This window comes from Elephas maximus, chromosome 10, assembly GCF_024166365.1.
Source record: "Elephas maximus indicus isolate mEleMax1 chromosome 10, mEleMax1 primary haplotype, whole genome shotgun sequence".
NCBI classification, from domain to species: Eukaryota; Metazoa; Chordata; class Mammalia; order Proboscidea; family Elephantidae; genus Elephas; species Elephas maximus.
Window position 1 is genome coordinate 107,310,470 of NC_064828.1, and position 26,259 is coordinate 107,336,728.

Genomic DNA, 26,259 nt, shown 5'->3' on the forward strand with positions numbered 1-26,259 from the left:
CGCTGCAGGTTCATCACCACCACCAGGAGGGCAGATCTGTCTTGTTTCTCTCTGTATCCCCAGACACAGCATTGGCCCTTGGTCAACATCTAGGGTGTGAGTGGACACAGGCTTTCAGGGGCTGCCAGCGGAGAGGGCAGATCACGAGAACTCCACACCAGGGCCGTGTGGGCCTGTGCAGAGGGACACTGCTCAGCTCTGTGCAGGTGTGGGCCTGTGTTCACCTGTGTGTTCAAGGCTGGGCAGCCTTGGGACGGACCTGGGTAGCAGATATTGCAGAAATTGGAGGGAGAGGCAAGACAGCAAAGCCCAGCCCAAGACTCGCAGGCAGTGCAGTTTGCTGCACAGTGGGGAGCTGTGGGGTGGACGGCAGGCTGAGCCATGAAGGAAGAGGCCAGGGCTGAGCGGTGGTGAAGGAGGAGGCTGGAGGAGGCCGGGGCTGAGCCGTGAAGGAGGAGGCTGGCAGCAGCAGGCCAGGGCAGGGCGGGCCTTCAGAGCCAGACTCACACGACCAAGGCTGTGGATAGCATGAGGAAGCTCACTGGGGCTGACAGTGCTCTGTGGAATGAGGAGGTGCTGCAGGAGGGAAAGAGCAGCAGGAAATGGGGGTGGGGGACACGGGGGAGCCGTTGGGAGAGAGGAGGTGGGCTTACAGAGCAGATTGCAGGCTGCGGCAGAACACACCAGATTTGAAGGTGGGGAGGAGCTGGGGCCTCGGAGGCTTCCACTGGGGACCTGGGGGTCAGGGAAGCTGAATCCTCACATTCAGGTGGTCCCAGATATGCAGCAGACACTCTTAAGTATTTGCGGAAGGAACAAATGAATGAATGAGTGAATGAAGCTCACAGGCTGCTGGAGCTGGAACCAGCAACCAGATGTTCCAGAGGCACGAGGTGGACGGGGGGAAGGAGGGGGTGCAGTGGCACCTGTGAGGAGTCGTGCTGAACACCCATCAGCAGCACCTGTGTGCCTGGCAAGCCCCTCCCCCTACCAGGCTGGTCTGCCTCACTCCAGGGGCCCTGTGGGCCTCACACGCAGGCCTGGCCCCCTGCCTGTACCCTGCCAGCCTCCAGGTTTGCGGCTGTGTGGACAGATGCCCAGGCTGGGTGCATAGGCTCATGTAGAGGCCCGAGGTGTCCAGCTGAATTCTCCAAGGGAGGCTCCACTGGGTGGCCAATGGCAGAGTCACAGCCGCTTCTATGAACCACAGCAAGTAGCAATGACAGCAGGGATGGCTGCATCCATGTGTGCCTGTTGGAAGCCAGGTCCCCTGAGAGTTCTCGGCACCGGGCAGCTCACGGAACCCTGGGTCAGAGGGGCCTTCCAGAATGAGTGCTGGTTGGTTTGCAGCAGACACTTCCAAGCTTCCCCTGCACTCCCCTGACCCCAGACACCTGGGACCTGGGTCTTCCCCCTGGAGCCGCTGTACTGAGCTGATCATCCCCCAGGCTGTGGGTCAGTTTGGGGAAATACCTGACCCCTAGCCCTGGGCACGAAGGGCCCCCATCCTCCCCCGACCTGAGCTAACTCTGGAGCCATGGGAAACCCGGGCTGCGGCGAGGGCCCAATGGTGCCCTGACTAAGGGGTGACACTGTCTGGGCTGGGGGGTCCCCCTCATTGTGTCCACTGGTCAGGTGCTGCAGGCACCCAGGTCTGGGTTCAAACCCCAGGCCCGCCCATTTCCTGACATCTGGGGGGCCTTGGCTGTCACACTCCATCCCTGACCTGTGTCCTCACTCCCAAGGCAGGGACATAACGCTGCACAGCTTCCTCCTACATCCCCCTCACAGTAAGGGAGGGGTTGCTCTGCAAGGTGAGCCTCAGGGGAGGCTGGAAAGAGGAGGGCAGAGTACAGGCCCACAGTGGGGCTCCACTTGGGCCAGAGAGAAGACACCTGGGCTGGGCCCTGGGTTCCTGGGGCCTCTCTGTTTGGGGTGCAGGCAGGCTGTGACTCTCCATGCAGCTGGTGGTAAGGGGCCACTGCAGACCGCCCTGCCCCTTGGGGCGCTGAGGTCTAGAAGTGGGGTGGACATAGCAGGAGGCCTGAAGCAGCCACCGGCCCATGCCCCAGCCTCTTCCTGCGCCACCAGCTGGTTCCTGCCCCGCTGACTCCCAGGAGCACGTGTCAAATTGGGGTGACCAACTCATTCCCGTTTGCCCCAGGATGTTCCTGGTTTTAGCACAGAACATCCTGTGTCCCAGGAGACCCCCTCGCCCAGCAAACTGGGATGGCTGGTCAACCTATTCCTGATTGCTTCAAGGACCGAGGTGGGGGGAGGGAGAGCGGAGGGCAGGACTGGCGGTACCTTAGAAATTCCCCCAAATACCGACCTTTGGTGGTGTTAGGAGAAAGCAGTACAGAAACGGCATAAGCAGGCTCCCAAGCCCAGCCCTTGGTTGACAACAGCAGTTCAGGGACAAAGTCCACAGGCCCCCTCCTGCTCTACTCTGGTCCCTGCCTTCCACCCCACGCCCAGGGCCAATGCCCACTACATATGACAACGCACAGCCATCTTTATATTTTTATTGAAGATAAAAAAGTCACGGTGCTTTTCTCCTCGTGAGCAGCACACAGCACACACCCCCGATGCTGCCGGCCGGGCTTCCTAGGCGGCAGTTCAGCACCAAGTCCGCACAAAGGGCTTGCTGGAGGACAAGCCGGCCTCGACTGTGCATTTGTCCGCTGAGGCTGAATTCCCAGGAACAAGTCGGCTTCCCCTGTACACTGGGCTCGTTGTTAAGAAGGCAGATTGTGGGATATTTACATTCATGCATTAGATATCTCACGCTAGCTGGGCGATTTAAACCATATTTTGTATAGATACAGGGACAATAGTAATTTTATATATATATCTTTAAATATATATAACTATATATAATATATGTGTCTATATTTTTACGTCTATTAGTCTTTCCTCCTAAACTTGCTTTAGAAGCTTCTAAGGACCACCCAAAGGCTCTGAGGGATTCTAATCCCAAACCAAAGCAAACCTGTTGCCGTTGAGTCCATTCTGACTCATGCTGACCCTACAGGACAGAGTAGAACTGCCCACAGGATTTCCAAGGCTGTAAATCTTTACAGAAGCCACATCTTTCACCCGCCGAACGGCTGGTGGATTCAGACTGCTGACCCTTGGGTTAGCTGCCGAGCTCTTCAACCACTGTGACACCAGGGCTCTTTGGGGGATTCTAGATGCCATTAAATTCTAAAGTTGGTCTCAACTATGAGACCATAGATTGAGAAATAACCTATTTGATATAATGCAGAGGACGAATGAACCTTCCATTCTCTACCGCCCTGCTCGGGCTCACTGGAGAACTGGTCAGTTTGGAGTCTGCAGGTACATTTCTTAAGGACAAATTTTAAGCTCAAGCACCAGGCAGGTGCAGTTTTATGTCGGCGTCAGTCTCTAAGCTAAAAACCTGGCGGGATCCTTACGCTGCACCGTGAGATGTCTCTTCTGAATGGCTGGTTCTGGGTTTGCGGGGAATTATTCTCAAGTCATTCCTTTTGTCCAAAACTGGCTTCTTCCTGTGATTTTCACAAATGGGTGAGAAGGGATTTTACAAACCCAATTTAGAGGGCATTTCAGGGCAAATGTTAGCCTTTAACAGAGTTCCGGCTGTGTCGTGGTGCCGGGAAGGGGATCCTGGTCCCACAGCATGAGGGACGCTCAGGGAGGAGGTTCCTGCCTGGGGCTGGAGGGTTAGGCCAGTAGCCGTCAAGTCAGCTTGGACTCATGTTGACCCCATGTGTGTCAGAGTAGAACTGTGCTCCACAGGGTTTTCAATGGCTGATGTTTTTGAAGTAGATCACCAGGCTTCTCTTCCAAGGCACCTCTGGGTAGACTTGAGCCTTCAGCCTTTTAGGTTAGCAGCCAAGCAGGTTACCACTTGCACCACCCATGGAGGATTAGGCTAATTGTAGAATCAACCCTCCTAGGTTTCAGTCAAAGGCTGGGGATGGTGGGACTGGGTGGGCTTGTGATGAGCTGGGTTGTACCCATGCTCATGTCCTTCCAGGACTGGCTGCCCTGGCACTCTACAAGTGCTCAGCTAGGACCCCCCTCTAGCTGATGCTGTCCTCTCTGACCACTCCCAAGTTTCTGACTGGCTCAAAGCCACCGGCATTTTCTCATCGGTTAAGCAGGGGATGGGGGTGTGCTCAGGACTAGGGACCTGCCCAGGTGTCTGCCAAGGGCACCAGGGGTGGGGGTGGGGGGCAGCAAGCACCCAGGGGCTGTAAGCAGTGGGAGGAGTGGGGTCTGCTGGGTCTCTCAGCCCTACCGTCCCATTGACCCACATCTCTTAGCCCCTTGTCATTGGGGTTTGTATTCTCCGGGGTCACCAAGGTTGTCCACCAAGCGTGCTCACTGTGAAGTGCTCGCTAGGTGGGGGAGTAAGGATGGAGACCATTGGCAGCATGTAAAAGCAGAACTCAAATCCAAACCCAAGTTTTCAATTCCTCAAGCAGATGGAAAGCAGAAAAGGAAAAAGCTTTACGGGAGGGAGTGCCCTGGCAGGTCTCAGCCTGCACCACTGGCCGGGGCAGGCTGTGGGTTACAGTCACAGCAAATTCTCCTTGACGATGACACCCAGATAGCTGCACAGGCACAAGTCTCTGGCACAATGGGCCTTCTGAGGTTCCCCCATGTGGAGATTGGCTTTCAAGTTTGTCAGCCTCACTTGGATTGGCAAGGGTGTCAGCCTCGCCTGGGATGGAGAGGGTGTAACCTCACCTGGATTGGCAAAGGTGTAACCTCACCCGGGTTGTAGTGGGTGTAGCCTCACCTGGGTTGGAGAGGGTGACAATTTCTGTGGCCAGAGAACCACACTGGTTTCCATGGGGGTCTGGGGGACAAATGGGTCCACCCAGGTAAATCCCTACGTGGCCATAGTGGCCCCATTAAATGTGTCTGGTTCCTTCTGGGCAAGTGTGGGGGGAGGGGAGGGGACTCATGGGATCACAAGTGTCCTCTCAGTGCACAAGGGGACACAAAGTCACAAGGCTGCTGGCTTCTTGGGCCTAGCAATGTGCCCCTCGGGGCAGGCAGGCCCTGGGGACCAGGCCAGCCAGGCGGGGTGACCAAGACTGGGGGGTCCGTTCTTCCCTCCCCGCTTTTCTGCCTTCCATCTGCCACCCAGTCCAGACTGCTCAGCAATTTCAGAACATATGACCACAGAGAGACTGTTATAGGGAGACACTGGGGACACCCCCTCCTTCTCGACGAGGCAGGGGCCAGGGTCTATCAGGAGGGCCTGAGTGCCACCTGCAAGGGATTGGCACATTGGTGGGCTCTGCTGAGCGAAGGCAGGGCCTGGCTCACAGGGATGCATCAGTTTCCATGATGTGGGTCTAGGAATGTGTCTAAGAACAGGTGTCCTTCCTGGTGGCCCTGGGCCTAGGGCTTGGAGTCACTATTGCCCCAGGAGGTCAGACACCACCCCGAGTGTAAACGAGCTTTACTGCCCCAGAGTGGGTTGGTCATGGGGCCGACAGCCCTCGGTGGTGGGCAGGCAGGCCCAGCTCAGGCGTTGGTAGGAGCAGAGGGGAAGGCAGGCGCTGAGGACAGTGTAGATGGGGAAGGGCAAGGGAAGGGGATGGCAGATGTGTGGAAGCACCTTTGAAGGGGTCTCAGGGCTGTGCCAGTGGCTTCTGAAGGGAGCTGCAGGGTCAGCAGAGAAGCAGGTGGGCTTCCTGGCAGAGGGGAGGGTCTCAGCTGGAGGTGGACTCTGGGCTGCCTTTCTTTTAACTAAAAGGGATGTTTCCCTGTCGCAGCGGACAGATAGACAGATTACCCCTGCCCTCCCGCCTTTCTGTATGAGCACGTGCTTTAGATAGTGCTGGGGGATGGCCAGTGGATCACGCACAAGACAGGGAAGAGGCTTAGGAAGAGCCACAGGCAGGGATGCCTCCGCAGGCTGCATGCAGGGTCCCTGGCTCGGGCCTGTGTCTGCGCTGCCCAGGCCGGTGGGCTGATGCGGCAGGGCTGGGAAGTGGATGGTTTCCTCTTTGGGAGATGCAAGGCCTGCAAGGCTGTGAAGTCCTGGGCAAGCCCAGGGTCTGCTCATGTCCCCCTGCTTTCACATGTCCATTGTGCCACCAAGGTATCCCTCTGGCCAGTGGGTCCAGGGCTGCAGACTCACACCACCGCGTTGTTCACATCCACCCCTTTGTTGCTCTGGGAGGAGGTCATGGGGTACTCAGCGACACTCGTGCCGTTTTCGTCTTTTCTCAGTGGTTTCCTGGAAGTGAGTGGAACGGGCAGGACAGCCATTAGTTACCAACGAGCGAGCGTGGAGAATAGCTTGCCTCCCAGTTAGCAGCTGTGAGACTCCCAGCAGGAAGCCCACCAGACTGGTCTGGGTTGGCATCCTGGGACTGCTGGTCCTCGTAGGGTCAGTCAGAAGCTGGATGCGGTCTTAGCTAGGGTGACCATATAATTTGTATGCAAGTCAGGGTGCAGTTAAGAGTGAAAGGGGGGAGCCATTAATAATGAAGCAGGGATAACATGCATACATAGGGACTATTCTGGATGAATTAGAAAGTATGGGCAGCCCAGCGTTAGGGCTTTGACTGATCGCTTTGATTATGAGTGTACAGACTTGAAAATGAATATTTGGGTGGTGCAGACAGTTAATACAGGAGAGACGCTAGTGGCTGAATTTTGCAGTCTAGCTTCGGTGTGGTCAAGGCAAATGAAAGATGTGATGAAGGCGACGGCAATAATGGTGATGCTAGTGGCAATGGTTGTAGTGATGGTAATGGAGATGGCAATAAGGGGTGGTGACGGTAGCAATGGTGGCAGTGATGACAGTGATGGTGGTGGATGTGGTATTAGTGGTTGTGACGACAGTGGTGATGGTAGGGCTGACGGTGGTGGTAATGGCAGTGGTGGGGAAGTAGTGGTGGTGGCGGTATTGGTGTTGATGATGGTAATAGCAGTATAGTGATGAGCGTGGCGGTAATGATGCTGGAGGTGGCGATTGTGGTGGTGTCTGATGACGGTGGTGATGATGATGATGGGATTGATGGTGATGATGGTGATGGTGACAATGACAATGATCCGAGCCAGATGGCCAGAGGCCACTTAACTCAAAAGCCATTCCCCTATGCAGAAAGAAGGTCAGGAAGGCCTGGGAGGGAGGCTTTGAGAAGACCCTGGCACACTTGCTGAGGTTCTGAATTCACAATACCACTTTCTGGCTGGGCTCAAATCCTACCTGCTACCTTGAATCTTCCAGGAGGGCCTTGGCCTCTAGCTCTAGGCCTGGGAGGCTTTGGCCTTCCTGGTCTTGGCAGCATATTATATATAGCCCAGTTCCACGCCCCAATACTGCTGTCTCCTGGTGGATCTGAGCCCCACAGGGCCACTGCTCAGGTACCTCTTGTGTCCCCAGTGACCACAGGCTGAGTCTGAACTAGCCCTTGTTGTCTGCTCTCTAATTGAACATTTATGGTCATTGTCTGAAGCCTGGGGACTGATTGCTGCTCTCTTCTCAATTGTCCTCAGAGCCTCCCCAAACCCAGCGTGAGAAGGACTCATATTTGGTGACTAGTTTGATGCCTATGGGGTAAAGGCCTTTCTGAATTAGTTTAGGGCAGGGAGGATCTGTGAGGTCGTTATCAGTAGGTTCATGGGGTGGGATTACCAGGCCACAAGCCTGTTCAGAGACAACACACTGAGATCAAATCTAGAAATGGCCCCCTTTTGCAGGAGAAAGAGCTCACAAAAATAAGCAAAGAAACCCAAACGCACTTCGTGTGAGGTGGCCAAGCCCAGCCATTATGCCTTCTTCTAGAAACGCAAGGCACAAACCAACACTTCCTTCCATAGAGGATTATGCTTTGTAGAAAGGACTGGTATTTTCGAGTCCCTTCTCACCATGGTTCCCTGAAGAAGCTAGGCCTGGAGTTAAGAGATTCATTTCATGGGGGAAACTGAGGCTTAAGGAGAGCTGTAACTTGCCCAAGGACCCCCAGCTGGTTTGTGGTGGTGCCTGTACCACCGCCCGCTGCTGCCATCTCCTAGTCCACAAGGCTGTTCGTGAAATCAGCCTTCCCAGAGGGCGTTCCCCTGAAAACGGGCTCCGTAGCCAGACCAGCTTGGGAAAGCCTGCCTTGCCCTCCTCTGGGAGAGTCACAAAAGTTCTGAGAAGTCCCCCAAGAACTCTGCCTCATTCTGGCTTAGAAGCCAGTACATTCCAACCTTGTGGGGCTTGAGGAACTCGTTTACATAGATGCTCACTTATACCTTCTGGAACCTCCGGGTTTGTTGGGCTCACACCTGCTGCCTTGGTCGAAACAGGGCTTCTGAGAAGAGCCCCTGGGCTCGTGGGCAGTGTCTGCTGCACCTGTCTCTGCCCCTGGGCCTTGATCTGCTCTACCTCCTGTTTCCGCCATCTCCCTTCCTGGCCCTCCCACCCTCCTCCGGGGTGCTGGAAGCAGCTCTGATGTTGCTGGGTGGCCTTAACTTCTGACTCAGGAAGTCTGTATGACCTGGAAAACTTGGGGTTGGGGAATGGGGGTGGGGTGGGGTTTGGTAGTTCTTTATTACACTCAAGTGCTGTCCCCCATGAGGCCACTGAGGGACTGAAGTGGGATTCTTAAATTTATCTTCAATATACGAGGGGGAGAATGGACATCAGATTCAGGGGTCTGGAAAATACACGCAGTCAAACACTCTGGGCCTAAATCCACACTGCATTTCTCCTTAATATGTATTAAATCTTGGGTTTAGGTTTAAAAAAATCAACCATAACAGGCCCAGGTCATGGGAGACATGGCTTAAGGGCTTTCAAGGGCAAGCCATCAACAAAGCAAAGAAAGGGGTCTGGAGCTCCCAAGGAAATGGGCAGCCCGGAGGGCACCAGGGTTCCCCCTTTCTAACGTGGCCGTGGGAAGACGGCAGGGTTTCTCTTGCAGGAGAAGAGGCGAGATAGATTTCTACAGCCAGCTGCTGGCTGTGAGATGCCTGGTGCTCCTGGGACCCGGGGGGTAGTGGAAACTCAGAAGGCCAAGCAGGAGACCAGCTATAGGGAACCAAGAAGGAATGGAGGCAGGGAGTCTGGGCAGGGTCCCACCCAACAAAGCAGGCCCCTTTGGCTGGCCCCGCCCCCAGATTGGAGCATTCCAGAGCCTAAGCCTGGTAAGAGGAGAGGGTGGCTGTCCAGGAGGCCTTCCTGAGACGTGGTCTTGGTCTGCTCCCCTCCTGCCCCCCCCGGAGCTGACCCCAAACCACTCTGATGCCCGCGTGCTGCCTGAACCCCCTCCCAGAGCCTTTCTGGGACTCAGTGGAGCGCCATGGACATTGGTTTTTACCTAGAGCAGGAGATGGCGTTGTCTTTGCACTTCCCTGCCCCATACCTGCTCTTTTCTAAGCACAGCACTTGGGGTGACACAGCAGAAGAACCAGGGGACAGATGTCACAGCTCAGCAAACCCTGGCTCCACCACTTTCTAGCTGTATCACCTTGGGCAAGTTACTAATTTCTCTATGCCTCAGTTTCATTGTCTATAAACGAACACAACAATGATGTCCATTTCATAGAGTTGTCGTAAGGATTAAATATGTTAATATGTGTCCAGTACTTAGTGTCTGGCATACAGTAAGTGCTCAGTAAGTGTAAGATAGCAGTATTGCTATTGGAAAGGTGTCAGTGGGGAGCTGCAGTTGGCCAGCAGCAGCCAGTGTTGTCCCGTCTGCACGGACTTCCTACCTACTGTGCTCCCATGGGGCTCTGGGAATGTTAAGGAGAGGTCTCGCTAACACAAGGAGGGGCATTTCCACCTTCGTCCCGGAAGAGATGGCTACAACTGGCTCCCTAAATGGCCTGGTTCCTAAAACCAAGAGAAATGTAAATGAGCTTCTTAGCCATGTTCAGAGGTTGACTTCACAGATGTGCTCAGGACTTCTTCCTGTAGGAGCGGATCTCCCACCTTGAGGCTATCCCCAGGGGAAAAATCCAACCCAGAGAGCCTGGAAGATGGCAGGGAGGCCCAGGGAGAAAGAGCCCTAGACCAGGACTTAGAAGATTGAGACTTGATTCTGCAACAAAGTGTAAGAATTAGCACCCTCCCCTACAAATACAGTCAAGGTCCAGGAGGAAGTAAGGTGGTCTCGGAGCAGCCAAGTTCATGTACCAATGTCCAGCACTTGACCAAAAGACGTCCTTCCTTGGGTGATACCAATGCTTACTTGAGTCACAGCACAACCAGACTTGGGGATCTGGAGATACTGGGTTTGGGTGCATGTGGGGGTGGTATTACAGGGTAGTGAGGAGAAGTGATGGATGGGAGTAGCTGGGTCTTGAGCATCCTGTTACAGCATTGGGCCCCAACCTGGCTAAAAAGGGTTTGGACCATGACAGAAACCCAGTTTTCACATCCTAGCAATCCAAGATGCACCCAAGTTGAAGTTCTTTGTTCTGGAAGTTCTTGGTGAGTTGGGGATGGATGAAGAGGTTCCACCCATGTCCTGACCCTTGTTTCTCTCTGCTGACCACTGACTCAACTGACCTTCTCTTCTTCTTGCCCCTCTGTTGGCCATGACTCTATGGTTCAGCTGGAGACCACAGCAGGGGAAGAGGGCTGGTCTATCCACAGCACAGTAGTATGTCCTGGGGGCAGATGGTGAGGGCTCCTTTGAGGCAGTCCCATCCTGAGTATGTGTCATGCACAGGTGGGAGGGAGGCCATGCTGCTCAGAGGCAGGGAGGAGGGCTGCTGAGTCAACATGTGTGTTGTCGAGTTTGTGTATGGAGAAGAAGGCAGAGGTGACAGGGGCGTGGAGGGAGCAGAGCCAAGATGGCAGAGGGCGGAGGAAGCAGAAATGAGTGAAGGGGTTGGGTTAGGCATTTAAAATTGGGCACATGTTATTTATCCTAAAAGTAGATTTTACTTCACTTACCCAGATGGAAACATAAAAAAATATGAGCTTACTGAAATTCCAAATAGAGTTTATAAATTTAAAAGGTAGAATCTGGCAAGTCTACATAAACAAGCCTCCATTCACTCCACACAGACCATCACTGAACAGCTACTACATGCCAGGTGCCGTGCCAGGCACTGTGGGGAGGCAGACGAGTAAGTCAAGATGACTGCTACACACACACACACATACACACATGTGCATATACATGTGAACACCAACATTACACCTGAGTACAGCAGGAAGCAGAAATGTCCACGTGGGGAGAGCTCCAGCTCCAGCACTTGAGCAGGGAAGGGAGAGAGCTCCCCTGTCTAGGATGACGTCTCAGAGGCGGTGGTGTTTGAGTTGGGTCTTGAGGGACGAGCCATAAGGACTCAAGTGAAGGGGTGAGGGGCAGGGCCCTGGCCAGCGCGAGCTCCTAGAGGACTCAATGACCACACAGGGAGGAGGCCAACCAGCGGGGCCTGGGCTAGAAACCTGGGTGACCTAAGCCACTTCTTGTCCCCGTCCAGGCTTCTGTTTCCTCATCTCTAAAACAAGGGGCTGACCCATGACCAGGAGGCAGCCTTCTTGCTTGGACACCATAGGAAACTCATGAAAATTCTAAAAGGGAAACTAATTTCACTGAGTAATTTTCTATTGAGTCATGATGCAGAAGAGATGTTGGGAAAATTCCATGATGGGGTGAAACTAAAGGGATGAAGGACTGGAGGGAAAGAGAGGGAGCTGAGTGCAGCAGGCTCCCCTGGGGAGCCTGCTAGGCCCACCCAGCCTGGAGGTTGTTGGAGACGAGAATTGCAGCTCAACTGTGCAACAGACCCAGAGCCACCAGTCCATGTGGAAAGGAGGAGGAAGTCTTGGGGAGGCTGTCTCCAAGACAAAAACGGGGCTGACAGATTGATTACCTGATGTATTTGACCACATTGAGAGGAGGCATTGCTGACTCCAGGAAAGGAAGCAAATCATAGTATATACTACGTGGCTCAGCTGTGAACAATTCCATCGTCATGAAGTAAACACTGAGTAGTCATCAGGTCCCACACTGGACATACCTACAGGTAGAGGAGTCGTCCCTGGGAGGTGCAAATGCTGAAGTGCTTGGCTACCAGCCAAATGGCTGTCAGTTCGAATCCATCCAGTGGTACCTTGGAAGGCAGGCCTGGTGATCTGCTTCCAAAAGGTCACAGCCTTGAAAATTTGATGGAGGAGTTCTACTCTGCACACGTGACATCATCATGAGTTGGAAGTGACTCCATGGCAACCAAAAACACCATAGGTGAGGATGGGAAGAAGGGAAATGTCTTACATGTGTGTAGGCAGGGTAAGGGCTCTGAATCTTGCATCTTCCATGGTAGAAAGTCGATAGATAATGTTTACAAATGAAAAAATAAAATTAAATAGCAGGATCCACACCACTTAGAGTATGGAAGAAAATGGCAGAAGGGACAGTTGGCAGTTAAAGGTGGCTGCTCTCAAGAATGAGACATGAAGGAGAGGAGGGGAAAGTCAGGGGGCTGCTGTTTTTCTTAAAAGCTTTGTGGTACATCTGACATTTTAAACTATGTGCATATATTACTTTGATAAAAATTAAAATTAAATTAAAAGGTGATAATGAATGTACGAAACCCTGGCCACACTTTCTAATCACAACAGTCTCCATGGCTTCCACCTGCCCTCAAAAAGCCTGCACCGCTGTCCTTACTCTTCGGGTCTGGGAAGCAACCCTTCTCTTTCTCTCTCCCATTATCCTTGTTTTCATTTTGTTTTTCCCTTTCTAGCGTTCTTTTCAGCCTCTTAAATCACTCCATTTGTTAATTTGTTAGTGTGTGTGTTTGATCAGAGGCCCTGGGTGGTGCAAACGGTTAAGTGCTTGGCTACTAACCAAAAGGTTGGCAGTTCGATCCCACCTAGAGGTACCTTGGAAAAAAGTCCTGACAATCTGCTTCGGCAAGGTCACAGTCATGAAAACCCTGCGGAGCGTAGTTCTACTCTGCAACACATGGGCTCGCCAGGGGTCAGAGTCGACTCAATGGCACCTGGTTTGGCTGGGTGATGGTGTGTTTGACCTGCTCCCGCCACTAGCCGAGGGAGGGCAGGGACTAGGCCTTGCTAATCTCTATATCCCCAGCACCTAGCCTAGTTTTCCCTGAATCGTAGACTCAGTGGAAATTAGGTAGGTGCTCAGTAAGTATTTGTGGACCAATGCTGACCCGCTGAGCAGCCCTGTGCGCTACCAGAGATGTGGGCTTTCAAAAGTGCTCGTTCTGCTGAAGTGGCTCAATCAGAAGGAGCTGATGAGTCCCAGAGCCGAGCAATAAGGCGCCTGCACAGCCACACTCAGGCGCACGCCCAGGAGGCTGCATACTTGTCTATTGTCTGCAGTTAACGGTAGGCCAAAACGTTCTGCAGCCTTTAATTGGTCTTGTAGCCAATACCTTGTAAATTAGAAGAAAGTGGCTGTCAAGCTGCTTAATGGAAAATCGATGGCAGAAAGTGGGGACCTGCACCAGGGAATGTTCTTATTGGGACCAGGAGGTGGGGGTGACTGGGCCAGGGGAACGCTGGAGGGTGTGGCCATTAGAGAAGGTATCCAGGGCAGTCCAGGAGTGAAGCCTGGGGGGGCCTGTGGGGCTCTCTGCACCACCCAGCCAGAGAAGCGGCCCTCCTACCTGAGCAGTGGGCGCCCTGGACGTCACCTCGCTGGCTCTTGCCTTGATCTTCCCTTCAGATCCTCCTCTCAGACTGTAATATGTGGTCTTTCGGGGACGTCTGATTAAGGGACCATGCCTGGGCGCCCACCACCATAGTCTGGGCACCAAGCACAGCCAGGCCTTGGGCAGGCATTCCAGGAAGAGTGCCCTAGTGTTGGCAGCCCATCAAGATCCCCGGAAATGCAGGCTCGGGGAGCTAGGGGGAGACTTGGAGGACCCTCATTCTACAGACGAGGAAAGCTGGGGCCCAGCAAGTGAGGCTGCAGAGCTGGGAACAGACCCCAGGGGTCCTGAGTCCCGCTGTAGGTCCTTGAACAATTCCAGGCTGTCCTGCTACGAAGAACATGAGCACACCTGGCCTAGGGTTGGGAAGGGGGCCTGGGTGGGGGGCACAAGGGCTCCGGATCATCCTGGGGCTCTGGATACAGAAGCTTGTTCCCCATAAGCTCAGGGCAGGGGGACCACAAAAGTGCAAGCTGCTTGGGCTCCGGGGGCTGGGAAATCTGCCAGAGTTTGGGGTAGTTGGCCGGAACTTCAGGACCACTGCACAGGCTAGCTCCAACGACAGCGACACTCTCCTCAGACCCTTGTCCTGGCTGATGCCCAGCCACCACCATGTGACCGGGAAACCTTCCCGGCCCTCCATCTAGGCGAGGCGCCCCTCCTCTGGGCCGCACAGCCGCTGTGCCCCTGATCACAGGAGCCCCCGGCAGAGCTGGATCTGGGGGATGCTTACTGAGTCACAGCACGAGGCTCTGATTCACTCCCACCAGTGGGGCCCTTTTCAGTGGGACGCTGTGGTCAGGTACATGGATGAGTGACAGGTGCCCTTCTCAGTCTTCCTCCCCCAACCCCCTCCAAGGCCTGGGGTCCCACGGTGGACACCCCTCAGATGCTGAGCCGTCATCTCCGGAATTTCCCCCTCCCTGTTCCAGCTAGAACCATCTAGAAAGGTTCTGAAAGGCTGTGTTGGGGGCACTAACAAAGATCTTCCAGGAACCATTCCCTGGGACTTGAGGCCATGAGAGTTTAAAAAAGAAAACAAACAAAAGCAAACGAAGTAGGGCTCATCCCTGAATTCTCCTCTCCACAGGTTAACAGCAGCACAGAATGCCTTCGTTTACTGAAAGAAAAGGCTGGTTTCAGATGATTCATTGACCAAAAAGATTTGGCCGTGAGCAAGGAACCTGTTTCCTCAGGGGAGAGAGGCTAACAGAAGCTCCGCGCAGCCCACTGTCACTGCCCAGCTGAGGCCAGCCCGGCGGTGGGGGCCACTTGGCCTTCTACACCTGCTGGGTGGGGTCCTAACTTCTCTGCCTCCCTCTCCCTCCCCCAGCAAGGTAACCCTGTCCCCACCCCACCCCCTGCCCCACCCTGTCTTAAGGCCTCCCTCCAGGCAGGCCCTGGGCACGCTGAGCAGGCAGAGAGCCCTCCAGTTGCTGAGTATTTGTGGCCGTGTGCCCGGGACACCTCTCTGGATTAGGAGCATCTTAACAGCAGAGGGCTGGGTCTTACCATCCCATGTGCCGCAGTCTCGGCCCAGAGGAGGGTATAGGACATAGTGGCTGGGCAGAAAGGGGCTGAGATGCTGGACTCCATTTCCCCCACCTCCCAACCCCCGTCCTTCCTCTAACTCGACCCGAGCCCCCACTGCCCTTCTCACCATCCGCCACCCCCAGCCCCCAACCCCCGCCATCCATTCTGCCCTCTCTCCCTGCCCTGTACCTGGGGAGGCTAACTGCTACTCCCCCATCTCTCACCCCCACTTCCCAACTTCCCCCACCCCCCAGCTTGGGTTTGACCAATGAGAGGACTCTACAGGAGCCCAGAGAGCATGGAGAGTTCGGGGCGTTTCCCCCGCTTCTCTCTCCAGGTTTGGGGGTGTGACTCTAGCAATTCCAGCCACAGATTCTCCTGGGCAGCCCCTCTTGCAAAGCTCTGGCTCTCTGGCTGGGAGGCACCATTTCTACTTCCCCATGCTTTGTCACCCTAGGGTGGGGACAGCTCCTACTGTGGCTGGTCCCTGAGTGCCTCCCCAGCCCCAGTTACTCCCCTGACCCTGACCGGGCCACACCCCTGTAAGGATCCTTGTTATCAAAGACTGGTCACCTGAACCATCTGGTTCTTTCCAGGAACCAAGAGCTCAGAACCGGTGGGAGGGGACAGAGGCCAGGAAGGAGACCCCTGGGGCTGCTCTGAGAAGAGTCAGGAATGGTGCCCCCCAGACCTTCCTCCTGGGAGACCCAGCCCCACTGAGACAGCAGAGCACAGCCATGGCTGGTCAACAGTACTCCCCTTTCCCCCTCCTCGAAGCGGGTACAGTTTACTCCAGGGGAGGCTGGAACAGAGAGGGAGGCAGAAACGGCTCAGTGGGACTGTTTGTCTTTTGTTAAGAGCTTCAGCTTATTAGGAAACCCTGGTGGCATAGTGGTTAAGCACTAGGGCTGCTAACCAAAGGGTCAGCAGTTTGAATCCACCAGGTGCTCCTTGGAAACTCTATGGGGCAGTTCTACTCTGTTCTATGGGGTCACTATGAGTCGGAATCAACTCGACGGCACTAGGTTTGGTTTTGTTTTTTGGGTCAGCTTATTAAAAAGATTATGCTGAGCACCCTGAGGGAAGGCGGGGAGGAGTCCCTGCTGGTTTTCACTCTTCCTCAAGAACCTTCAGTAGCTCGCAGTGCCCGGAGTCACAGCAAACCACTCAACAAAAGGTCCTCCATCAGGCTCACGGCTCTCTCCAGCCTCATCTCCCACGTCGAAGGGGGTTCCTGGTGCTCTGGGATATTCATGTTTTTGCTCACACAAGTGCCTTCGCCTGGAATGCCTTCCTGGCTCTGCTTCTGAAAACCTCCTCCCATTCCAGCAGCCCTCAGCTCAGGTGCTGCGTCATCCCAGTCAGAAGGAGCCGTGACTTCTCGGAGCACCCACAAAGGCTGCCAAGACCTCCCACGGCCTGGGTCTCACCTGGGTGTGTCCCACCCTGAGTTACAGGGTCTCGGGGCCTCAGGGCCTTTCTGTCTGTCCATCCTGTGGCTTCAGAGGGGCACAGACATGCCCCCCACACCCCAACACCCCCTCTTCTGGGCACCCCCGAGGAAGAGCACACAGGAATGTGAGGGCTACTCTCAGCCCAACACTGGAGTGAAACTCTCGGTAGCAGTGGCCACATGGCGCCATGGTTTGGGCCAGCTGGTCCTAGGTTCAAATTCTGACTCCACTGCTCCCTGGTTGTACCATCCTGGGTTGCTCCCTCACCCCTTGGAACCTCAGATTCCACATCTGTAAAATGGAGCCGATTGGGAAAAGATGGTGGCGAAGATGAACTCATAGAATGTTGGAGAAGAGACGATCACTGCCTGGCCTGAGACACCTGAACGTAGCTATTCCCTTGTTATTATCGTTTGGAGACTGCCTGGCAGCAAGAGCACTGGGGCAGAGGTAGGGTCTCGCTGGCTGGAGGGAGATGCCAGGACCACAGCCCCTCCGGCTCTGCCCAGGTGTGGCTCTGCATGGCCCTTCAGCCTATACGCCAACTGTGCACTCATTTAAGTGGGTTTTAAGACTTGTAACTTTATATTTGACTCCTGCTTTTGAATTATAAAGTGAAATCGCATAAAACAACCGGCTAAAAGAGTTAAATGAAATGTTTTACATGCTACGATTTTTTTTAATGTAGATCCTCTAACTTTGGGCCTCAGGGAAATTTTTTTAAACTTTTTTTGAAATTTATTATATTATTAACAACCGACTCAAAGGCAATGGGTTTGTTTATTACCCTTTAAGGCTGCCCGGTGGCACAAATGGTTAAGCACTCGGCTACTAACCAAAAAGTTGGAGGTTTGAATCCACCCAGAGGTGCCTAGGAAGAAAGGTCTGCTTATCTACTTCCAAAAAACCAGCCACTGAAAACCCTATGGAGCAGAGTTTTGCCCTGACACACATGCGGTCGCCATGAGTCGGCATGGACTCTATGGCAACTGGGTTGGCTGTTTTTTTTCTTTATTCGTCTCTGGTGTTTTGTAACATTTTTGTGTTTTGACTCTGTCTTCCTTCAAGGTCCCTGTGAGCTAGATACGGTGTTCTGGAGGGTGTTGCTAAAGACCGGAAATGAAGGGGCCTCGCCAGAGCTGCTGTGCTGTGCACTCCAGGGTGTGCCATTCACACCGTGGCCTATCCACCGTGCTCGAGGCACTGGACACAGCCCAAGCCTCCACAGGCTCAGCAACAGCCATACTGCACTGCACACCCCAACTCCAACTCTCCTAGATGCCAACAATGGGGTGGTGCCCGGTAAACTTTTTTTTTTTTTTTAAGGCAGAGATGGTAGATACAGAAATGACTAGTGTTAGTAAAAGATAGTTTGCTCTTTGGATCATTCAAAACTTGACTGAAACACTCCTGTTCATCCTTCAAAACCCAGCTCAGGAGTCACATCCACTGAAAACTCTCCCTCAGGCATCTCAACCTTCCCTATTCCCCAGGAGAACCATCACTTCCACCTGCCATGCCTCTTCCTCATACCTGCGACTCTGTTGAAACAATGGAGGCTGGTTCGGTACTCGGCGAGCACTTACTGTACACCAGGCACTGTGCAGTATACATACTGGGCATATTATTTACAGAGGGCATCTCACTACCCCTCAGAATAGCTGTTGTTTGCTGCTATTGAGTCTGTCCCCGACTCATGATCACCCCATGTACAATAGGATTGGACTGTTGTGATCAACAGGGTTTTCATTGGCTGATTGTTTGGAAGTAGATTGCCAGGCCTTTCTTCCTAGTCTTAGTCTGGAAGCTTCTGCTGAAACCTGTTCAGCATCATAGCAAGACACAACCCTCCAGTGACAGCTGGGAGGTGGCCGCACATGAGATTCATTGGCTGGGAACGGAAGCTGGGTCTCCTGCCGAATCTCCCCCATGGATGGCAAGAATTCTTCCCCTGACCCACCACCGACTCCCACCCTCAGAACAGTATGATGTAGCTATTCTATTTCCGGTTTACAGATAGGGAAACAGACCCAGAGAGGGGAAGTGATTTCCTCCTGGTCACACAGCTTGAACTGGGGTCTGAATTCAGATCTAACTCCGAGCCAGCATGGTGCCTCCCACTGGTGACTCTGTCACCCGGACCTGTGAGGATGATTCCCATATCCCCAGGCCCTGAGCGAGCTCCCCACGGCAGGGCTTGCCCCTTACAGCTCACCTTGTATTGCACTTGGCCTGACATATGACTGGTGCTCGTTAAATGTTTGCTGAACCAAACTCCCTAAAAATGACAGGTGTGTCATGTCTACAGCCCCCTTTCAAACATTCCAGTGAAGAAAAAGAGAAAGGGGAGAGAAAGGAAACAGGTGTAGTAAATACAGCCGAACACTGACAACTGTGGAATCAGGGCGAGAGTAGATGGCAGTTTGCTGTACGTTCCTTCTGCTTCTTGTATGTCTAACCATTTTAATAATTTAAAAACATATATGATGGGGGTGGGTGGAGGAGCGCCGAGCCCAGCTGGGGTCACGCGGGGACTGGACGGGCACTCACCTTTTGATGGCTTTGTAGCAGATGATGACAAGCACAGTCAGGAACACCAAGGAGGCACAGCATACTGCGATGATGACCACCAGCCCCGACCACCAGCTCTCCTCGGCGGGACACGAGGTGGAATTGGGAGCTGAAAGAGATGGGAGTAGCTGAGTCCCCTGGACCAGCAACTGTGGCACATCAGAGCAGGACTGCCTGGTGACCCCAATTTTGGGCCTCCCAGCCATCTATCACCAGGCTGAAGGCTCTCTGGCCTCTCCTGGCTTCCCCACCCCCACCCTGGGGAGAGGGGCGGTGACATCATGGCTGGCTTCCAGCCAGGCTGGCCCCCATGTGCCTCCACCCTGGCCCTGGTTGTCCCAGAGCAGAGGTTAAGCGCTGCACCCCCACCATCCATCCTCTCTGGGCATGAGCTAACTGACAGCAGGGTCAGGCTTAATTTCCCATGAAAAATAACAGAACATCTCATTCTCTCAGCTGAGGCATTAAATCCGCGTCCTCTGGAGGTGGGGGCAGGGACAGGACTCACAGGGGATGCTGGGGGAGGGAGGAAGGAGCAAGAGAGAGGGAGGCCCGCCAATGCCAGGTTCTTAAGCTAATTGCTTGTAAGAGACAGGCTCTCCCTGCAGGATTTTGGCTGTCTCAGTTTGTATGGGGTGGCTAAAATTTGAAAAAGTCGCTGTAAGGCATTGAATTGTGTCCCCCCTCAAAAAATACATTGAAGTCCTAACCCCCAGTACCTTTGAATGTGACCTTGTTCGGAAATAGGGTCTTTGAAGATGTTATCTGTTAAGATGAGTCTTGCTGGGTAAGGTAGATCCTAATCCTTTATGAGCAGTGTCTCAAAAAAGAGATTAGAGTGATGCAGCTACAAACTGGGGGATGCCTGGGGCGACCAGAAGCTGGAAGAGACAAGGACGGGCCCTGCAATAGAGACTTCAGGGAGAACATGGCTCTCTGACAGCCTGAATTCCGGTTCCAGCCTCCAGAGCTGAGAGAGAAGAAAGACCTGTTGTTCGAAGCCGCCCAGGTGGCACTTTCTTCCAGCAGCTCCGAGACGCTAACCATCTGTCTCTGACAAGGTGACTGATACTGGGTGCCATAGGCCTCTGTCACTACTCAGTCAATGGAGTCCTGAGAGAACCTGCCTGCCCTACCTGGCGCAGGTTGGGGATAGGGCACCTGCGACACAGGTGTAGATGAGGCTCACAACACTTGCCTCTGAGCAAAGCACGGACCAACACCTCCCAGCACACAGCTGTAGCCCAGAGGCTCTGGGGAGACCCAGACACAACAGGAAAGAAGTGCTCAGAACTGCAAAAGGACTGGGAGGGATGGAAGGAGAGGGAAGGAGGGAGAGAGGCGGGAAAGGAGAGAACGAGAAAAGGAGGGAGAGAGGGGGAAGTGTAAACCTTACCTCTGTCATGATACAGAGCATTTCTGTCACTTCAGAAAGCTCCCCAGGGCCTCCTTCTGGCCAGTCCCTACCCTGGGGGCAACCACTATTCTGATTCCTAAAATCACAGATGAGATTCACTTATTCTTGACATTCACTTAAATGGAATCATACTATGTGTGCTCTTCTGCTTCCTTTAGCGTCTTTGAGCTTCATCCAAGTTGCTGCAGACTTCAATAATTCCTCTTTATGGCTGAGTAGCATGCCATGCATGGTATGAGTCTACCACCATTTGCTTGTCCAGTCACCTGTTGATGGGCACCTGGGCTGTTTCCTGGTTTTGACTATTGTGGATAAAGCTACCATAAACATTTGGGTACAAGACTTTGTAGAGACAAATTGTTATATTTATCTTGGATAAACATCCAAAAGTGGGATTGCTGGGTCACAGGGTATGTATATGATTAACTTTAAAGGAACTGCCAACCTGGTTCTCCAAAGTGTTTGTACTCTTATCCACTCCCATGTGGAATACAGGGAGGAGAGGAGAGATGGGAAGAAGTGAGTGGTTCCTGAATTGTTGCTGCTGGATCAGGAGATCAAGGAAGCTATTACGTGCTTCTGAGGGAAACCAGTTACCATCAAGTTGATTCAGACTCTTGGCGACCCCAAGTGTGTCAGACTAGAACTGTGTTCCATGGAGTTTTTAATGGTTGATTTTTTTGGAAATAGATTGCCAGGCCTTTCTTCCCAGGTGCCTCTGGGGGGATTTGAACCTCCAAACTTTCAGTTAGCAGCCGAGAATGTTAACCTTTTGCACCATCAAATTAACAAATGCAAGGTCCTGAGGGCAGGCCTCAGGTCATTACAGAAACCAGTCATATACAGACATGCTTCCAGAGACATGGCTGGCACAAGGATGCCACTGATCTGATCCCAGCCAGCGGGGGATCAGCCTTTAGAACCCCCACCCCCGCACTAAAAAGACATACTCTATGTAATTCAAAACAGGGATAAACTCTAAAATAAATAAAAGGAGGCCCAAAGGGATTCTCATTTTCCCCTATGATGACCTTCTTTAGCGCTATCAATATCAAACACAAAATCCTTCCATCTAATTCCTCATTTTGGGGTACTCTGGTTTGCCTGAATCTGCCCATGGTGCGTCAACGCAGGTCCAGGACCAGCCTTCCCTACAGCAGGGGTCCCACGCACTGGCCCCCAAACCCCAGAGGGTTTGCCTCCCTCTCATTGGGCAGCAATTTTGGATTCTGCCGACTCCACCTCAGGTTGTAACAGCTCCAGGCAAGTCCCCCAGGGCCAGGCCTGCGGCCAACAGGAACCTCTTACCTGCCCACCAATGGCCCAGGGAAGGTTACCCAATGTTCTGTTTATCCTGGGGAATAAATCGACCAGCCCATGGTTCTCAACAAGGGCCAGCCGCACCCTCCAGTGGACACCTGGGAATGGGGTATGGCTGTTGGTTGCCACAATGAGTGAGTCCGGTGGCCATGGATGATATCCCACAAGTATCTGGGTCCTCCCACCCAAGGTAGAACTGTCCCTCTACCAAAAACCACAACAGGGCCCCTGTGGAGGCATTCCATCAGTGTAAAACGGAAGGGCTGATTCTAAGCTTCACTTGGAATTTGACACTAAATTTCACACTTGCCTCTTTTCAAGGATCTTTTCTTTACGTGTTTTCGGTTAATGAGGTGCACATTCTCTTTTTGCGATTATTTTTTCAAAACACAATTGATACTGAAAGCAGGGAGATGGTGTTTGAGAGCGTCTTTCCATTTGCTTCTAACAGATATATAAAGAGAGAGGCATTTTGTGAAATCTGGTCTGAGGCATAAATCTTGGGTTTTGCTAAGAAAACAGCTATAGCGTTCAAATAATGCATCCTTATTCATCCTTGCTTGAGCTGTTTCATAGCAAGAAGAATCAGAGGCTACTGGGGTTGGAGGAAGCCTCGGATCATAAATACTGAGGCTCAGCATCAAGAAGCAACTTTCCCAAGGACTGGGGTTGGGACCCGTCTTTGGGCTGCCAGCCAGGTCTGCTGCTGCCTGGACCTCTAGCTCCCTCCCACTGGACATGGCCAGAACTTCTCTTCAGATGTGATAAGACAGCTTGCCATGTGGGCAGAACAGTAGATCATATGTGAGAAGATAACATCATGAAGGTGCTCATTCATTCATTCATCCATTACATAGCTACCGAGGACCCTGTGTGCAAGTTCTGTGCTCAGGGCTGCAAAGGCGTAGCTACAGAAAAATGGCTCCTATGGCAAGCATCCTGTCCTAATATCTGGCACCCACGTTTTAGATAACTTTACCATAATATCAGCTCAAAAATACAAATCAAGATCATTAATCTTTTACTTAACACATTATGGCGCTACATGAAAATTACAATGGCACCCTCCTTGCTTTCACTGATGAAAACTGGTCTGTGATGTGCTCAGAGTCATTTTGTCCATTTCTTCTCCTTCTACACTCAGCAGAACAAGATTGCATACTCTGCCTTGAGTCATGGAAGCTCTCAAATATTAGTCTTAACTTGCTGAACAATCTCTCACAGCTGGCGATGGAAACTGCGATGGTTAATAGAACTGCTCAGAGGTGGCCTCCTCCCCTTCAAGTGGTGGCCAGGTCACATGCCGTCCCTGCCATACCTTAGCTACACCTCTGACTAGGGCTGGAATACAAAGATGAATCAGACATAAACTGTGCCATTACCAGGCCTGGTGCCAGATACACCAGGGGTAATTCCAAAGCTGATCAGGACCTGACGGCTTTATCACAAAGCCAGCAGTCTCCGAGAGGAGCTGAGACAGGCACACATTGCTACATACAAGGCGAAAAGTCATTTTTGCCATCAGAGAGGAAGCTATGGAGTGCCAAGGTGGTTCAGAGGTCCGGGCGGTGGCTTGTGAGAGGCAGGTGGTCAGATGGAGAAGGCTCAGGCAACCCAGAGGATGTCAAGTCCCAGAATGAGGCTGCTGAAGCTCGGCCTCCTTGCTCACTCCTCCTTGCTCACAGCCGAGACTCTGCAAACACGGCAGAAGGGCAGGCGCTGTATGACATCACAGGGGTCGCAACCCCCTCTCTTCTGAGACTCAGTGAGGTTTTGTCCGTTGTATTCATTAAACACTCATGATGCTTGTAAAGACGAGGAGACTGGCAACCAGAGAGAACAATTTAGAACTACTCAGGCTCAGTGTTGCTTTATCAAAGGAGCTCCATCCTTTCCAATTAAGAAATACGTCATTCACAGCTTACATGTGGGACTTCTGCTTCTGGCCAAGATAGGGTAACAGGGACCCGATTTGCCCTCCCACTTGACATATCCAAAAAACACAAAATATACAAAAATAATGGTTTTCAAAACGGTGGATATCAGGCAATGAAAGAGAGTGATCCCCGAGAGACAAGAAACAAATGAGGTGAGTCTTAAGACTGCTCCAGCTTACTGCCTTCAGAGAGTTTCCAAACAGTGGTGCAGGGAAGGAGAGGCCAAATAGGGCCCAGCAGACCAGCTAAGTTGGGGAGATGGAACTGAGAGTCTGGGAGATCAAAGCAGCTGGAGTTTGCAGAATAGCAGAGAAGAGGGCTGTATACAGAGAGAACCCTGGAGATCTGCATAGGGTTCCCCGTAACTTTTCTGCAGAGTACTTACTGATCAGCACACAGGTATGAAGAAACTACCCAAGGCAGGGGAAAGAACCACCTGAAAGGATCAGAGGGAACAGTGCCTGCTGCTCACACAGGGCCAGGGAGAGTACCTGCTCCCATTAGCCAGAATGACCAGCCTCAAAATTCATGGGGCATTAGACTACACAGAAAGGTCTTGCCTCAGTAGTGGGGAATAATGAGCCCTAGCCTGAGTATGGAGTTCCTGAGTGGTGGAAACAGTTAAGCACTCTGCTACTAACTGAAAGGTTGGTGGTTCGAATCCAACCCAGGGGTGACTTGGATCTACTTCTGAAGGATCACAGCCATTGACAACATCCTATAGAAAAGTTCTATTCTGAAACATAGGAGGTTGCCAGGACTCAGAATTAACTTGACACAACTGCTCCAATCCTGCCTAACAAATCTGACAAGGAACACCTAAAATGGTCAAATTGTTTCCAAGTAACTTAGCTATGACCCAGAACAAAGGTCAAAACTATTTCTAGGAATATAAAAATACCTAGCTACCAACAAGATAAAATCCACAATGTCTGCCATAGAATAAAAAACTACCAGGCACACAAAAAGGAAGGGAAATATGATCCATAACGAGGAGATAAATCACAGCCGACTGGAACTGACACAGACGTTAAAATTAGTAGATGGGGCTATTAAAACAGTTATAACTGTATTCCATATGTTCAAAAGTTAAGTACAAACTCAGCTCCCAGATCTTGGTTTCTAAATACCATACTGGAATTAAAAGAAGACGCACTCTTGAAGAAATGTCTGGCTGTAGGGCTGAGGCAGGGAAAATACAAGATGAGCTTGTGTACCAGAAGGTAAGGACGTGCTCAAGACCCAAAAGGATGGGGGCATGTCAAAGGGACACAGGAGCTAACCTGAGAGAGCTCCCAATGGCCAAAGCTGGAACAATTTGAGCAATAAAATAAATCACACGAGGCTATAAATAATTGAGTGAATACAATAAATGGAGGAGAGGAGACAGATTTTCCTTACAAAAGAATCCCAGAATGTGGAGCTTAATTCTGCATCCCCTCAGCCACTTGAGGGTGGGCTAGAGTTAGTGACTCATTTCCAAAAAATGGAGTAGAGAAAAATAATCACTTTACTGAGGAGAAACCTGGCAAAGGCTACATTAGCCAAGTAATGAGGGTAACGGCACCAGTGACGTCATTGCACATCACATATCCCTGGATGTGATGAGATGAGAAGGGCACTTCACCTCTGCTGTATTCTTTCCAAACAACTAATAATCCTAGTCTAATTTTGAGAAAAACATCGGACAAAACCAGACTGGGGGGTGTCTCAGTGCTGCTATAACAAAAATACCACAAGTGGACGGCTTTAACAAAGAGAAATTTATTTTCTCACAGTCTAGTAGGCTACGAGTCCAAACTCAGAGTGTCATCTGAAGGGGAAGGCTTTTTCTAGTGGCTCTGGAGGAAGGTCCATGTCATCAGTCTTCCCCTGGACTAGGAGATGCTCTGCACGGGAATGCCAGGTCAAAAGGATGTGTTCTGCTCCTGGCACTGCCTTCTTGGTGGTATAAGGTCTCCATGTCTCTCTGCTTGCTTTTCTCTTTTATATCTCAAAAGAGATTGGCTTAAGACACTAATCTTGTAGACCTCATCAATATAACTGCCACTAATCCATCTCATTACATCATAGTGATAGGATTTACAGCACGTAGGGAAACCACATCAGATGACAAAATGGTGGACAATCATACAATGCTGGGAATCATGACCCAGCCAAGGTGACAGGTATTTTTGGGGGACGCAATTCAATCCATGACAGGCAGTATTCTTATAGGACACCTGATCAGTATTCCTCAAGACTTTCAAGGTTATGAAAAACAAGGAAAGACTGAGAAACTATTATAGACCAGAGCTAGGGAGGTATAAAAATTAAAGGCAATGTGGTGCTCTGGACTGGTTCCTGGGACAGAGAGAGGATAGTAACGGAAAAAAAAAAA

General features: G+C 52.1%; 1 protein-coding gene across 2 annotated transcripts in view; it reads right to left on the minus strand.

Annotated features, from left to right (window-relative positions):
• Positions 1–2,515: 2,515 nt before the first annotated feature.
• The window catches only part of PRIMA1 (proline rich membrane anchor 1), a 79,496-nt gene continuing 55,752 nt past the window's right edge, over positions 2,516–26,259 (minus strand). For both annotated transcript variants that reach the window (XM_049898302.1, XM_049898303.1), the window contains 2 exons: positions 19,185–19,314; positions 2,516–6,247 (listed from right to left, as the gene is read on the minus strand). In XM_049898302.1, coding sequence (XP_049754259.1) covers positions 6,145–6,247; positions 19,185–19,314 — 233 coding nt within the window. In that variant the 3' untranslated portion in view covers positions 2,516–6,144. The remainder of the gene's footprint in view (positions 6,248–19,184; positions 19,315–26,259) is intronic.